This window comes from Schistocerca nitens, chromosome 1 (assembly GCF_023898315.1).
Source record: "Schistocerca nitens isolate TAMUIC-IGC-003100 chromosome 1, iqSchNite1.1, whole genome shotgun sequence".
Lineage (NCBI taxonomy): Eukaryota > Metazoa > Arthropoda > Insecta > Orthoptera > Acrididae > Schistocerca > Schistocerca nitens.
Window position 1 is genome coordinate 991,371,083 of NC_064614.1, and position 16,196 is coordinate 991,387,278.

Below are 16,196 nucleotides of genomic sequence, written 5' to 3' on the forward strand. Positions count from 1 at the left end.
TTTTCGTAACACGTAAATCATGGGAAAATTATAAATATCATGCAAATTAACATTGTGAGCATAGGAAATTTGACGAGACCGATAAAAAATGTTGTAAATGGCGGGAAAACGTTAATTCTGGGAACATAAAAGGGGGATTATAATGTTTTCAATATTTGAATATTCAAAATTGATACCTGCTGGTGAAGTATGCAACACCTGTATGCAACACCTGTGTAAGTAAATGTACTGAAAATTTTTATCCTTGTTTCTTGCTTCTGTTAAGAGGAATTTATTGAACTTAATGACCAGTGATTTGAATTCAGTATCTCACTGCTACTTTCATCATAGAGTAGAATATTATTTGTGTACCAAAATTGTCTCATTCATAATAATGTTCCAAATTACCATATTTTTACTCTGCATTGTATTGGTGTGTTTTTATGACGTGATGAAGAATTTTGCAACATTGCTTCTACTTAAATAAGTCTTCTGGAATTAAATATAAAATAGGTGTCTCTTCCTGTCACAGGATACTTTAATCAAAGATATAAATTTACCTTCTTTGTGGTCTCCAGTTTCATTGATCTCTTGTAGAGGTAAACTTAATTTATAGTATTGTAAGAATAGTTTTAAAAAGGAATTAAAATCATTATAAACATTGTGCTTTTGTTAAACATTAGTAAGTTAGTAAGGTTTCAAGTATTTATTATATGTTCAGATTAGATTTGATGCATTATATTTAGTTGGTAGTGGGAACTGCAAGTTTTTGTTAAAAGTTAAGATTATATTGAATTCATTTACAAAGATTATAGTTAATTGATTAACAAAAGTTTACTACCGTCTCACAGTATGTAGTGTCTTGAGAATGAGCTTTCAGACCCATTATATTTTGAGTACAGTGAAACCTCTATATAACGTTTTTCAAGGGACCACAAATTCTGAACACTGTATAGAGGAAAACACTATAAAGAGGAAGGCTTCCAAATAATAATTACAGGGCATTACTGAAGATCGGGATACCACTAATCAGCTTTGACAATTGGTGCCATAGATGACATTTTAAACTTTCACAATACTGTAGTATGATATTCATTTGCAAATGATCAATGTATCAAATGATTAGTTTTTTGTAATTAAAACATGGGGCCCGGTAGGTGGATGGGTGAAAGTAAATGGTGCCAAAAAGATCGCAAGCAGAATGTGCATCACATGTAACGCGACCAGGTTCTGCCGCTGACATATGAAACACGCTGAGTGCAGGCTTTCCAAGCCGGTGCAAACTGTAGATCCACAGAATGGAAAACGATGCGTCTACATCCAGTCACTTAAACGTTATAAAGAGGTAAATAATTGACCAGGGGTCCAAAAATATGAGCATTACATGGAGGAAATTGTAATATAGAGGAAATGCAGTAAAGAGGAAAATTTAACATTGTTTATATGGGCTTTTAGTCGGGACCGAAAAAAACAGATGTAACATAGAGGAGAACATTATATGGAGGAACGTTATAAAGAGGTTTCACTGTATATTGCTCACATTTGTTAAATGCTTTCCTGAAAATATTTGTTATTTTTTAAAGTTGTTGGATTAGTAAGAGTCAGAAGAAACTACCATACTTTTTACAAAAATAATTATTGTGGTGAATTATAAATTGTATTGTTGTCTGTAGGTAAATAAATTTCAGCTGATGATACGAGAGACTGGACACCTGTGATTCATTTTGGTCGCATCACTTGTGGACCAATAAAGCTGTCATGATTGTGAATATCTTTGAGTCTTTTTCATCCTGTGCATGCATAATAGAGGACAAATATTTTATATGAAGATGTAAAAATGTAAGTTGCATTAAAAGGAAAATTCATATGAGAAGACTCCAAAATTGAGAAAGAATTGTTGGAATTTACTTAACTACAGGAAGTGAAGTTTTCAGTATTGTTGATAATACACATACAAAACTACATGAAATTATCCTGTTTTGTGGAAATATTAAGACCTTCCTTAGAGGGAATAGAGTGGGAGAGGTTAGATCAGGCAGATAACTCACGACATCATGATGAAAAGGAGGATCCACCTGTTGTGGGGACAAAGGTGGGTCCCTATCATCCTGTGGTCTGAGCAGAAAATTTCTTGGGGAGGCAGATGGAGGACTTATTCAGAGAAATGCAGGGACATATAGAAAATTGTTTGAAGAAAGTTGCTGTTTATGCACTGAAGTGACTGAGGCATAGTGTGTGAATGTGACAACAATATGGCAGTTATGTGACTTAGGTGTGTTTGTAACACTCATTCAGTTGACACTGCCCTTATTCAAGGTATTTCTTCCTCAAAGGATGAAGACAGTCTCCCGTTGATAAGTGGGAACTTCAAAGTGTTTCAGGAAATTGTATTTATCCAGCAAGAATTCAACCATTTATAGACTGTGCAAAAGACTTAATATATGTTTAGGAAGGCTGGACAATAAAAAATTACAATTTTCACATTAAACTCAAGTTTACAGAAGTAAAAGCCATATTACTCGTAGGGTGCAACGGTGTAATGGAAAGTGGAACAAGGTGTGTTTGATTTGGGATTGGTGTGGGGTGTAAGGTGTCACCTCCAACCCTTATCACTGCAGTGGGTGAAGACACACATCTTTCCAAGTCACTTCCGTGAATGCTCTGCATAAGTCTTTAATGCTACTTATTCTCCAATCCTATTTGAGTGTTTGAGGTCCTGAAGAAAGAGAGCAAAGAAATTTAGAGCTGTGCTTCAGTATTTTTAATCCATCAGTGTACACAGAAGAAGAAGAAGAAGAAGAAGAAGAAGAAAATGTTTTGCCGGGCATTAGTTACTAAGAAGTACCATTAGAAGAAATTAAGCTCTATGACAGAAAGATTTTGGATTAAGTTTGGAGACTTTTGTCACCTCTTGTTGCAAGTGGAAATAATTTTTATTTCAGAGAGTGTAAGACTGTGAATTGGTTCTTTGGACAGGTTTTGAGAATTTCTGTGCTCCTATGGTTACAACATTCTGTCACTTCAGTGAATTCTGATAAGAACAATCTCTTGAAGAGTTTCAGTCCACACATTAAGCATCTTCAGCGATTAAACAAAGTAATTTACTATTCATAAAATGGTTAAGGATAGTGATGCTGTTGGTATCGTCACAGTTACTACCTGGCTAAGATCTTGCAAGAGATTATTTATGTTAAGACGATGTAGAGTCAGTGGATGTACTGTGTAAACCAGAAACAGAAGGCAGACAAGGCAAGACAAGTTTCATTCTGGAAGATCGGAACTGTACAGAATGTTGCTGTATCAGCTTAACCCACACATGTAGTACCAGTCATAATCCCCAATGAAGCCCATCCAAGAGAAGTGAAGAGATAAGTGAATGTGCACTAAAGAGCGGTGTCTACTGTCTTCACTCCAGGCTCGCAGGCCATGTGGTCTACACATTAAGAAAGGATGGAAATGATTGTACATACGTATACTGTGGTATGACAAATTTCACTGATGGAGCAGTCTCTACAAGCCAGGTAATAGTGCCACTTCCATACAATGTTTGAAAAAATTTCATACTTGGCATGTGAACTGCCAGGTTCTTATGTGAAGTAATATTTTTTACTTTCTAACTGACAGTTTACTCCCAAGAGAGCATTGGATAGACTAGTTATGTACCCAGGGTGTATATGACCCGGGAGATCTGGGAAAAACCCGGGAATTTATTCATCCGGGAGAAAACCAGGAAAAACCCGGGAATTGTTTAGAATTCCGGGAATCTTTCATTGTTGTAGTTTTCAGTTAAATTTTTGTGATTTTGGCTGGTAAGAACCGATACTCTAACAAAGGATATTACTGTATCCCCCCTAATGCAGAATAATTCTGCAGCAACAAAACATGAACGAGAGAAAAAAAGAAAACGGAAATAAAATTAAAGTTGCAAAGGAAATGCGCCATATACAACAACAAAACACAGTGCTCAGACGAGCGCCTGCCAACAGCAAAGTGTGTCAAAGGCTTTAGAAAGACTATGCAATGATTCATAACAACAAATTGCCTCCGATGAGCGTGACGTGACAACTGTTTAATTTAGATTCGTTTGAGCAGTTGCGGAAGGAGAACAGAATTCCTGAGGATTGGAAGAAAGGAATTATAGTCCCGATCTTCAAGAAAGGGGATAAAAGGAGATGTGAGAACTACAGAGGAATCACCCTGCTATGCCACTGTGGAAAAATCTATGAAAAGATCCTGGAGAAGAGAATAAGAAGCAGTATTGAAAGTAGACTGCAAGAGGAGCAGTACGGTTTCAGACAGGGAAGATCAACAACGGACCTCATATTTGCGGTAAGGCAACTGCAGGAAAGGCACTATGAGTATGGGAAGGACTTAATCATGGCCTTTTTAGATTTTGAGAAGGCGTATGACAGTATCTGTAGGGACAAGCTCTGGGATGTGCTGAACGCAAAAGGGATAGATGAAGAGATAACATGAAAAGTCAGATAAATGTATGAGGGAAGTGAGAGTTGTGTGAAAGTGGGGAGGGAACGTACTGCATGGTTCAAGCTGGAAAATGGGCTGCGACAGGGAAGTGCACTTTCGCCTTTATTGTTTATTATTGTTATGGATGAAATCCTACAGCAAGTATCAGATGCAATTGGAGACCATAAAATGAAAGCAGTGCTTTTTGCCGATGACCTGATGTTATGGGGAAATTGCGAGAAGGAGATGCAAGAGCAGTTAGATGTATGGAAGCAACGGCAGCACAATATGGAATGCATTTCTCTGCAAAGAAAAGTGAAATAATTGTCACAATAAGGAAGAAGAATAGGCCAAATGTGGATATAACTTGTGGAGGGGAAAAACTACAAGTGGTAGAGAACTTCAAGTACCTGGGAAGCATGATTGAAAGTAAGGGGGGAAACGCAATGGAAATAAATGAAAGGTGCAGAAAAGCAGGGCAGTTCTACAAATGCATTAGGGGGCTTATTTGGAGCAAGGAGGGACCACAGAAATCCAAGGGAATTATATACCAAACCTACTTTGTCCCCATATTGACATACGGAAGTGAGACATGGATAATGCACAAAAGCGACAAAAGTAGAATACAGGCTAGTGAAATGAAGTTCCAGAGGAGCAGGTTGAGTGTAACAAGACGAGACAGATTGCGAAATGTGTATGTGAGGGAAAGACTAAAGGAGGAACCAGTACAGGACAGGATAGAAAAATCAAGACTGCAGTGGTATGGACACATGAAGAGAATGGATGAGGGAAGAATACCAAAGAGGATGTTTGATCTGCAACTGGAGGGGAAGAGGCCCAGAGGAAGACCAAGAGATAGATGGGTGAAGGGAGTGAAGGAATGTGTGACGAGAAGAGGAGAGAACTGGACGAAGGTGGAAGAGGGGGAATGGTGGAAAGACAGAACACGATGGAGAGGCTTGTGTTCCCGACAGACCCAGCCAGTGGCTGGAAACTGTCCAAGATGATGATGATGATGATGATGATGTGATGATGATGATGATGATGATGATGAGCAGTTGCGGGCGGACTGTTGGGTATGCGCAGTTGCTTCTGGTTACAGAAATGTGGCTGGCTGCCACTATCTAGTATTGTCCCAGTTTGGAAATATCGCATAATTATGGAAGGCTAAAATATGTTGTTAGTTTCAGACTTTTTGTCCACCTTTCTGACAGTCAAGCATTAATTGCCTTGCAGAACAATGAAGTTATTTTTGTTGGTTTGCTGAAGAGATTTGGCTTTTAATAAATCTTTTCTTCTGAGGCAGTCAATTTATTTGTAACAAAGTGTTTAATTTCACATTGTTGGCTAGTTTCAACGGTTCGCTGCATTTCAGGTGCACGTTTGGCATTATGCCATAATAAAGAACCAAACATGAGATAATACAGTACTGGTACTCCAAGAAAATTTGCATCCGAATCTGGGCTTGCGAATGTGCAATTTAAGCCGAATTATGCCTTTTAGTATGGTTCATGAAATTCTGATGCTCTTGAAGTATCCTCTGATGTCTTGTTTCTTTTTTATGACATAATGTGAGATCTTTTAATGTTTTACATGTAGGAACATCGGGTTTCATGCATCATCGTAGCTGCGCAAGCACGGTGACACCTGTCATCTGGCGCTCTCTGGCAACTGCTGAAACGAACCTATTTCTAACAGGTCGCGGGAAGACGTTGCGGCTGGTGGTTTGAAAAGCGTTACATTCAAAGTAAATTTCCGTTTACGCAAGATGAACTATGTGCGAGAATGTACGATAAATTTCTTAAATCACAAAGCGTTTGACTCTCATTTAAAAATCAACTCTATGAGGACAACCATTTAGAAGAATTTCGAGCCCAGAAGATTTACATTTACATCGTTATTAAAAATTTACTGGTACATTTGTGTGATGTATCCTAAAGTGTAACATGTGCAAAAAAGATCAACATTATATGTGGAAGCTTAGCTTCTCTTCCCACTTATTAATCTTCTTATGTGAATGCTATATATATTAATGTAAACCATTAACTTTCCTTACTTGTGTGTTCGCACTACTTCAGAGTGATCTTACTATTAACTGACTGCATCACGTGTCTTATGCTGTCATCAGCTGGCGAGATCACGTGACATGAGATGTGTCTGGCTTACAAAAGCGCATCACAATCTGATTTCAATGCTTTGGAAAGTGACATGCGGTTTTTGCTGGAATTCAGATTTATACCTTTGTAATACGAAAATATGCAGCGTACATGTTGCTGCACATCTAAGGTGTTTCAAAATGTGTCCCCCTCCCCCCGCCCGAGTTTCATTTTCTTCTAAAGTGCCGGGAAATTCTACGTCGGTATATAAAACCATAAACATTCAAAGGATTGATGAGTTTTACAGTGCTGAGGAAGAGTATACTGTCACTTAACACAGGAAAAGCGTATTTTCTCCTGGGAGAAAGTGTATTTTTAACCGGGAAAAATCCGGGAATTTTTTTTTCCTTGTCCATGTATACACCCTGGTACCACTACAAGAGTGTATTCCAGCTAGTGGTGAGGGTTGTATTACAATTTCTCAAAATAACTCACAAGAAGAACACAAAAGTGAGCCTGCGGTGTCTTCTGATCCACCATGACCACATGCCTGCCCTCAGTGCAGCCAAATGCAAGTGTTTATTAGAGGACTCTCAAATACAGACACTTTTGCATATGTCATAAAGTTCAGGTCTGGTCCAATGTCACTCCTTTTCTTTTCTCAGAAGTGAAAGAAGCCAACTGTTGGCATTATTTTGAGTTATGGAAAACAGTTGAGTTTGCCTGCAATCTGTTCCTGAGTAACCACTTTTAAAGAGGTATGTTGTAAGGGCACCACTAAAAGTTTTTGGAGAGGATTTATTGTTGATTGGAGTAATGTGAAGATGAGTTAATGGAAAACAGTGGCGTCCATGGTCCTCTCATGAGTAAGGCAAGAAAGGAAGTGATTAATAATTTTTCGAAGTTGCTTATAGTGTGTCTATGTGGATATCCCCCCCCCCCCCATGAACCATGGACCTTGCTGTTGGTGGGGAGGCTTGCGTGCCTCAGCAATGCAGATAGCCGTGCCGTAGGTGCAACCACAACGGAAGGGTATCTGTTGAGAGGCCAGACAAAGTGTGGTTCCTGAAGAGGGGCAGCAGCCTTTTCAGTAGTTGCAAGGGCAACAGTCTGGATGATTGACTTATCTGGCCTTGTAACAATAACCAAAAGGGCCTTGCTGTGCTGGTACTGCGAACGGCTGAAAGCAAGGGGAAACTACAGCCGTAATTTTTCCCGAGGACATGCAGCTTTACTGTATGATTAAATGATGATGGTGTCCTCTTGGGTAAAATATTCTGGAGGTAAAATAGTCCCCCATTCGGATCTCCGGACGGGGACTACTCAAGAGGATGTCGTTATCAGGAGAAAGAAAACTGGCGTTCTACGGGTCGGAGCGTGGAATGTCAGTTCCCTTAATCGGGCAGGTAGGTTAGAAAATTTAAAAAGGGAAATGGATAGGTTAAAGTTAGATATAGTGGGAATTAGTGAAGTTCGGTGGCAGGAGGAACAAGACTTCTGGTCAGGTGACTACAGGGTTATCAACACAAAGTCAAATAGGGGTAATGCAGGAGTAGGTTTAATAATGAATAGGAACATAGATAGGAATGCGGGTAAGCTACTACAAACAGCATAGTGAACGCATTATTGTGGCCAAGATAGATACGAAGCCCACACCTACTACAGTAGTACAAGTTTATATGCCAACTAGCTCTGCAGATGACGAAGAAATTGAAGAAATGTATGATGAAATAAAAGAAATTATTCAGATAGTGAAGGGAGACGAAAATTTAATAGTCATGGGTGACTGGAATTCGAGTGTAGGAAAAGGGAGAGAAGGAAACATAGTAGGTGAATATGGATTGGGGCTAAGAAATGAAAGAGGAAGCCGCCTGGTAGAATTTTGCACAGAGCATAACTTAATCATAGCTAACACTTTGTTTAAGAATCATGAAAGAAGGTTGTATACATGGAAGAACCGTGGAGATACTAAAAGGTATCAGATAGATTATATAATGGTAAGACAGAGATTTAGGAACCAGGTTTTAAATTGTAAGACATTTCCAGGGGCAGATGTGGACTCTGTGACCACAATCTATTGGTTATGACCTGTAGATTAAAACTGAAGAAACTGCAAAAAGGTGGGAATTTAATGAGATGGGACCTGGATAAACTGAAAGAACCAGAGGTTGTACGGAGTTGCAGGGAGAGCATAAGGGAACAATTGACAGGAATGGGGAAAAGAAATACGGAAGAAGAAGAATGGGTAGCTTTGAGGGATGAAGTAGTGAAGGCAGCAGAGGATCAAGTAGGTAAAAAGACGAGGTCTAGTAGAAATACTTGGATAACAGAAGAAATATTGAATTTAATTGATGAAAGGAGAAAATATAAAAATGCAGTAAATGAAGCAGGCAAAAAGGAATACAAACGTCTCAAAAATGAGATCGACAGGAAGTGCAAAATGGCTAAGCAGGGATGGCTAGAGGACAAATGTAAGGATGTAGAGGCTTATCTCACTAGGGGTAAGATAGATGCTGCCTACAGGAAAATTAAAGAGACCTTTGGAGATAAGAGAACGACTTGTATGAATATCAAGAGCTCAGATGGAAACCCAGTTCTAAGCAAGGAAAGGAAAGCAGAAAGGTGGAAGGAGTATATAGAGGGTCTATACAAGGGCGATGTACTTGAGAACAATATTATGGAAATGGAAGAGGATGTAGATGAAGATGAAATGGGAGATACGATACTGCATGAAGAGTTTGACAGAGCACTGAAAGACCTGAGTCGAAACAAGGCCCCCGGAGTAGACAACATTCCATTGGAACTACTGACGGCCTTGGGAGAGCCAGTCCTGACAAAACTCTACCATCTGGTGAGCAAGATGTATGAAACAGGCGAAATACCCTCAGACTTCAAGAAGAATATAATAATTCCAATCCCAAAGAAAGCAGGTGTTGACAGATGTGAAAATTACCGAACCATCAGTTTAATAAGTCACAGCTGCAAAATACTAACACGAATTCTTTACAGACGAATGGAAAAACTAATAGAAGCCAACCTCGGGGAAGATCAGTTTGGATTCCGTGGAAACACTCTAACACGTGAGGCAATACTGACCTTACGACTTATGTTAGAAGAAAGATTAAGGAAAGGCAAACCTACGTTTCTAGCATTTGTAGACTTAGAGAAAGCTTTTGACAATGTTGACTGGAATACTCTCTTTCAAATTCTAAAGGTGGCAGGGGTAAAATACAGGGAGCGAAAGGCTATTTACAATTTGTATAGAAACCAGATGGCAGTTATAAGAGTCGAGGGACATGAAAGGGAAGCAGTGGTTGGGAAGGGAGTAAGACAGGGTTGTAGCCTCTCCCCGATGTTATTCAATCTGTATATTGAGCAAGCAGTAAAGGAAACAAAAGAAAAATTCGGAGTAGGTATTGAAATCCATGGAGAAGAAATAAAAACTTTGAGGTTCGCCGATGACATTGTAATTCTGTCAGAGACAGCAAAGGACTTGGAAGAGCAGTTGAATGGAATGGACAGTGTCTTGAAAGGAGGATATAAGATGAACATCAACAAAAGCAAAACGAGGATAATGGAATGAAGTCAAATTAAATCGGGTGATGCTGAGGGGATTAGATTAGGAAATGAGACACTTAAAGTAGTAAAGGAGTTTTGCTATTTGGGGAGCAAAATAACTGATGATGGTCGAAGTAGAGAGGATATAAAATGTAGACTAGCAATGGCAAGGAAAGCGTTTCTGAAGAAGAGAAATTTGTTAACATCGAGTATAGATTTAAGTGTCAGGAAGTCATTTCAGAAAGTATTTGTATGCAGTGTAGCCATGTATGGAAGTGAAACATGGACGATAAATAGTTTGGACAAGAAGAGAATAGAAGCTTTCGAAATGTGGTGCTACAGAAGAATGCTGAAGATTAGATGGGTAGATCACATAACTAATGAGGAAGAACTGAATAGGATTGGGGAGAAGAGAAGTTTGTGGCACAACTTGACCAGAAGATGGGATTTGTTTGTAGGACATGTTCTGAGGCATCAAGGGATCACCAATTTAGTATTGGAGGGCAGCGTGGAGGGTAAAAATCGTAGAGGGAGACCAAGAGATGAATACACTAAGCAGATTCAGAAGGATGTAGGTTTCAGTAAGTACTGGGAGATGAAGAAGCTTGCACAGGATAGAGTAGCATGGAGAGCTGCATCAAACCAGTCTCAGGACTGAAGATAACAACAACAACAACAACAACAACAACAACAACAATAACAACAATGTGGATATCCATTAGGAGGGCAGATTTGCAGTGATGGTGGCATTGAAAATGGATTTAAAAGGTCAGGACATGAGCTGTTAACACTAACATTCTTTCACACACACGCTACACTGATGGGATACTGTAGGGAACTGACGACGTTATAAGTCAAGTCCCATAGTGCTCAGAGCCATTTGATGGGATACTGTATACTTACATTTTGTTCAGAATGGTTATACGGGTGCAAGTCTGATGGATATGTGACTTCGTAGACATCATGGGATTGCCATGAATGGTTTTGCAGGGAAGGAAGTTTGCTACAGCTAGTATGGTCATGTTCTGTGGCAACAAAGCACCTGTGTGTAAACCAGTGATTATTGGTTAATGAATTGTCTTGCATGTGGTAAGACGTTCTTAATTTACCTGCAACACTTGAGTTTTAAGCTTATCTGAATATAATGGTACTGTGTGTGTGTGTGTGTGTGTGTGTGTGTGTGTGTGTGTGTGTGTGTGTGTACACAGATGTAAGAAGAATGTAAAAATTCCAGTTCCAAAGAAGGCAGATTCTGACAGGTGTGAATATTATAAAGGAGCACACGAGGCAGTACTGATTCTGTGACATATCCTAGAAGACAGGTTGAAGAAAAGCAAATCTATACGATATTATTGAGGTAATTTACACAATATGAAATCTGAGCAGTAGACTGTTCACGAAACCTGAGGAATATAATGGGATGTTAGCCATGCAAAATGCAACCTGTTACAATGGCACAGTCTGAACAGTGTGTTCAAGAATAAAATCTTCCATAAGGTGAACTTTTGGCCAAATAAGATAATTGTAGATTTGTAGATAGCAAAATAGCCTGTTAGCTATCAAGACATTTGATATCATTTGCAAAGTGCAGTGTGAGGCATTGTGATGTCTTCATTCTACTGAGCCTTGTTAAATGGCTGAAATGCTAGGATGGCTGGCACTTCTAGCTTTTGATGACTATCTCCACTGTCATAAGGAGTACAAAACATTGACTGGCATAGCTTTCATGGTTTTTTGCAAATAGGCATGATTGAAGAGGCTGAAATGAGGCATGTGTGGAAGGTGATTTGGGCAGCTCATAGCGACGTTAACATTGAAAATAAATTTATGTGTAATGTAGTTGTTTCGGAAGTTGTATGTCTGGAGCTTAACTTTCTATGTCAGTGAAATGTGGATCATAAAAAAAGTTCAGGCAAGAAGAATAGATGCTTCTGAAATATGGTACTACAGGTGACTGCTGAAGATTAAATGGGTAGTTTGGATAACTGAAGAGGAAGCACTGAACTGAAGTTGAGAAAAAAGAAATTCATGGCACAATTTGAATAAAAAGAAGGGATCGTTCCATAGGACAGATCCCGAGGCATCAAGCAATAGAGAGAAGTGGGGGGGGGGGGGGGGGGGGAGGGAAATTGTGGAGGTGGACCAGAGCTTGACTACAGGAGGCAGGTGCAAATGAATGAAGGCTTGTTCTTGGTTATTGTTTGACATGAACTCGATTGAAATTACTGAAATAGATTTATCAAAACATGGAAAATCCGGGACAGAATGTGACAATATTATGAAAAGGAAAGTTGCTACTCACCATATAGCAGAGATGCTGAGTCACAGATAGGCACAACAAAAAGACTGTCACAAATAAAGCTTTGGGCCAGTTAGGCCATTGTCAGAAATAGATGACACACGAACGCACTAGCACAACTGCAAACGCAACTCACACACATGACTGCAGTCTCGGGCAACTGAAGCTATGAGTGTGAGATTTCAGTTGCCTGAGACTGCAGTCGTGTGTGTGTGTGTGTGTGTGTGTGTGTGTGTGTGTGTGTGATTGTTTTTGACAGAGGCCTTATTTGCTGAAAGCTTTATTTGTGACAGTCTTTTTGTTGTGCCTTTCTGTGACTCCTCATCTCCTATATTGTGAGTAGCAACTATCCTTTTCATTATGTTACATTCCATCCTGGATTTTCCATTGTTTTATAAATATTGTAATTTGATATTTCAGATTGTTTTAAATCAAAGTGCAGTTAATTTTTTTTAAAAAATAATGCATTGCTTACAATCACTTAAAAAGCAACAAAGAAACTTAAAAGTAATGGATGAAACCTGAGGATAAGTATGATTGTATCATAGCTGGTTTGAAGTAGTTGTGGCAGATGTAAAGATTTTATTTTAATTTGAATATTTCTTCTACCTACTTGTACTGCTGTGGTTGTCACATCTGTGAACTTTTTTGTGATATTATTTTTAACCCAGTGTTATGTACATTTAGTTCCTCTTAAAAAATAGTTTACATTTCCCTCCCTCTTTACATTTCAAACTACGTCGACATTAGTAAGTTGGTTACCAAAAAAAAGTATAATAGTGGGATACATAAATGTCAGAATACCCCATACTGTACCAGATAAAATGTCTAAAATATGAATTTTTTAATAATGAAATCCCTAATTCTGTGCAGTAAAAGTTAGTTTTGTACTTACTTTTACCTAAAATAGTTTGTCCTGAAAGGACAGTCCAGTGAAAAGACAACATAAATATGCTCATATAAGTTTTAACGTTATGCATTTATTGTTAGGTGTCATATTAGGAGTTCAGTATTCTGGTATTACCCTGTGTGTGTGTGTGTGTGTGTGTGTGTGTGTGTGTGTGTGTGTGTGTGTGTTATGTACCAATTTCAGAGTATAATTTCAGTGTATTCAATGCTAAATTTTTATGTTTTCAGATGTTGGCCAAAGGTTTGCTAGATTGTCACAGAAATAGCAAATCAGCAGGACGTCCACTTGCACTCAAAGTGTTTATTGCTGGACGCAACAGACTTGAAAATGAAGGAGCAAAAGCTCTGGCAGAAGTATTTAAGGCAAGTATTCATTTCATTATAATTATGTTTTGTGCTAAATTTCCTAGTAATATGATCCATCAGACTTAATTATTTGGTTGTAGTCATATATATGTACTTTTTGTATGTTTTTGAAGGTTAAAAGTAGTGTATGAAATGTTAAAATGGGTGAACTAGTATCCAGTTATTTCAGAAAATTCTCTACTCTGGGAAGTTTATTTTCTGTGATGCTAAAATTCATACTGAGTTGATGAAAGTTTGTAGTGAGCCTGTGCTTTTATTATGAACAATTAAGAAAAGATTACTAAATTGCTTGCAGGCGGGTGTCTTCTCTCCTTTTGTCTCTCCCCTGAGCTAAGACAAATGCCGATTCATCAGTGGATTTAAAGATAAATCAAACATAAGGGATTTTATTTTTAAAAATTATTGTAAAAAAAGGCAAGTTTAGTTTATTTTTCTACTGTTTCCTGCTTTACATCTCTCCAAATAGAAAGGAAGTTTCCTTTAATCCCAGCACCATTCAATTGTGCATGAATCTCTCTGTGCCCTTGTCTTCTAATTGTTGCCCTCCTAGAGCTTCTTTAAGTGGCTCAAACAAATGAAAATCCCATGGTTATAAGTCTGGGCTGTAGGGAGGATGAGTAGGGTCAAATGAATTTCTTCAGGTTTTGAGACCACTAGAGCCCCAGGATGAGGCCTGGCATTGTTGTGAAGGAGGATGGCATCTTGAATGGTTGGTCTCATCTTTTGTGGCGATATACAGCCCTTGCCTTCTTCATCAACTCACAGTGGTAAGCAGCATTGATTGTACATATTTCATGCAAAATATCAGTGAGTAAAATGCCTTGCCCATCGAGGGAAACTGTTGAAAGAACTTTGCCAGCTGACTGACACATCCTTCATTGTGTGTATCTCACCTTTCTTCTGCCATTCCACAGTGGCTTATTTCAGTATGAGAGGGTAGTGGTGGAACAACATTTCATTGCAGGTGACAATATGACTCAAACATGCATAACCCAAGCCTCGGGACATCTCAACTCCTGATATGCGGTCAAAATGTGAGGCATCCATCTGGCACACTGTTTCTGAACTTTAGGGTGTTAGTGATAATTGCTTGACCACCCCGATAACTTATTTTGAGCTGTTCTGGAATTTCAGCTATACTCGCCCATCAATCGTCTTTAGGAACATCTCAAATTACCTAAACATTTTCATCTGTAATGCTGGTCTGAGGATAGTGATCATGTTCCTGATTTTCCACTGATTCTTGTTCATTCTTGAACTCAATATTCCAGGCAAACATAAGCGCCCTTCACAGTGTTTGGTCTCCGAACAATGCAGTCATTTTTGTCAGTTGAATTCCTTCACAAGCAAGAAATTTTATAATTATGCGTTGGGCAATGGAGGGGTTCATCTGTTGCCCAGACATCATGAGTACTATTGATGAATTGTTTGGAAGAATGGAATAGTTGACTCTCCTCACTCATAATGCAAACTTCCCCCCTGCCCCGCCCCGCCCCACCTACCCCACCCCCTCCCATAGCATACTAGAACATAGGCCAAGTCCTGCCAGCTGTAGACATTCAAGATAAAAATCATGTTTATATTTGATTTACTTTCATATTAAGAGTTTGTGAAGTATTTTACTCCATTTGATATGCCAGAGTTCTGATAAGAGGCTTACACTTGGCCTGAATATTCGCCTCCTGAGAGTCACATTGGAGCAGGGTAAAATACTTCAGTTGACAATGTCCCCAGTGTGTTGTTATATTTCGCAGCACAGTGTGCAATGTAACCTGTCAAGGTTGCTTTCCGTTGCCAGCCTGCATTTTTTCACAGGGAGAACACCTTTTGTTGAAGATAGTTTTCTGGAGCTGTTCATTAGTTCTGTAAGTGCTTGCTAATACGCTGATCTCTGTTTGTCAACAATTCTCCAAGAATTGGTATTTCCTCTTCATCCAGCAACAGACAATGCATTGCTTGAGCAGTTGTACTTGAAAACAGTTGCAAGGCTGATTATACAAATTGCCGCTCTTTACAATTGACATTGAAATGAAACTGTGGCAATTTGGGGCACATGTTAATTTATGCATTTTCATGTGATGTGATGTGAAAATGCAGTTTCATGATTGGTGCTTTTGTAATCACATCCCATCGGAAAGCTTAATGCCATCATTAAGAAGTGGTTGTGAAGTAATTTGCACAAGCGGGGGACATCTGAAAATACCCACACTTTTTTTGCCGGATCCTGTGGAAACAGGAAACATGAATTGACGTGGTCAATATGCAGTTTGTTTCAGACGCATCGATTTGACGGCTCAAGATCAGAAACAGCTTTGACAACACTATAACCAACATTATGAAGTGAGGAAACTTTTGAGTTTAGCAGCACCACTATCATCTGAGTATCAGTCATAAAATATTGGCTGTTTCCAACCTGAACGAAGTCCACTAACTATAACAACAAGCACATTACTATGTGTGCCTACAACACTACCATCTAACCCCTCTCAGGGTACTCACAGCTCTTTTGTAAGTGCGCTTGACTA

The 16,196-nt window shown here is 38.9% G+C and overlaps 1 protein-coding gene across 2 annotated transcripts in view; it reads left to right on the forward strand.

Moving 5' to 3' along the window:
- LOC126195225 (ran GTPase-activating protein 1) overlaps nucleotides 1–16,196 on the forward strand; it is a 137,322-nt gene that overhangs the window by 34,129 nt on the left and 86,997 nt on the right. For both annotated transcript variants that reach the window (XM_049933753.1, XM_049933759.1), the window contains exon 4: nucleotides 13,534–13,668. In XM_049933753.1, coding sequence (XP_049789710.1) covers nucleotides 13,534–13,668 — 135 coding nt within the window. The remainder of the gene's footprint in view (nucleotides 1–13,533; nucleotides 13,669–16,196) is intronic.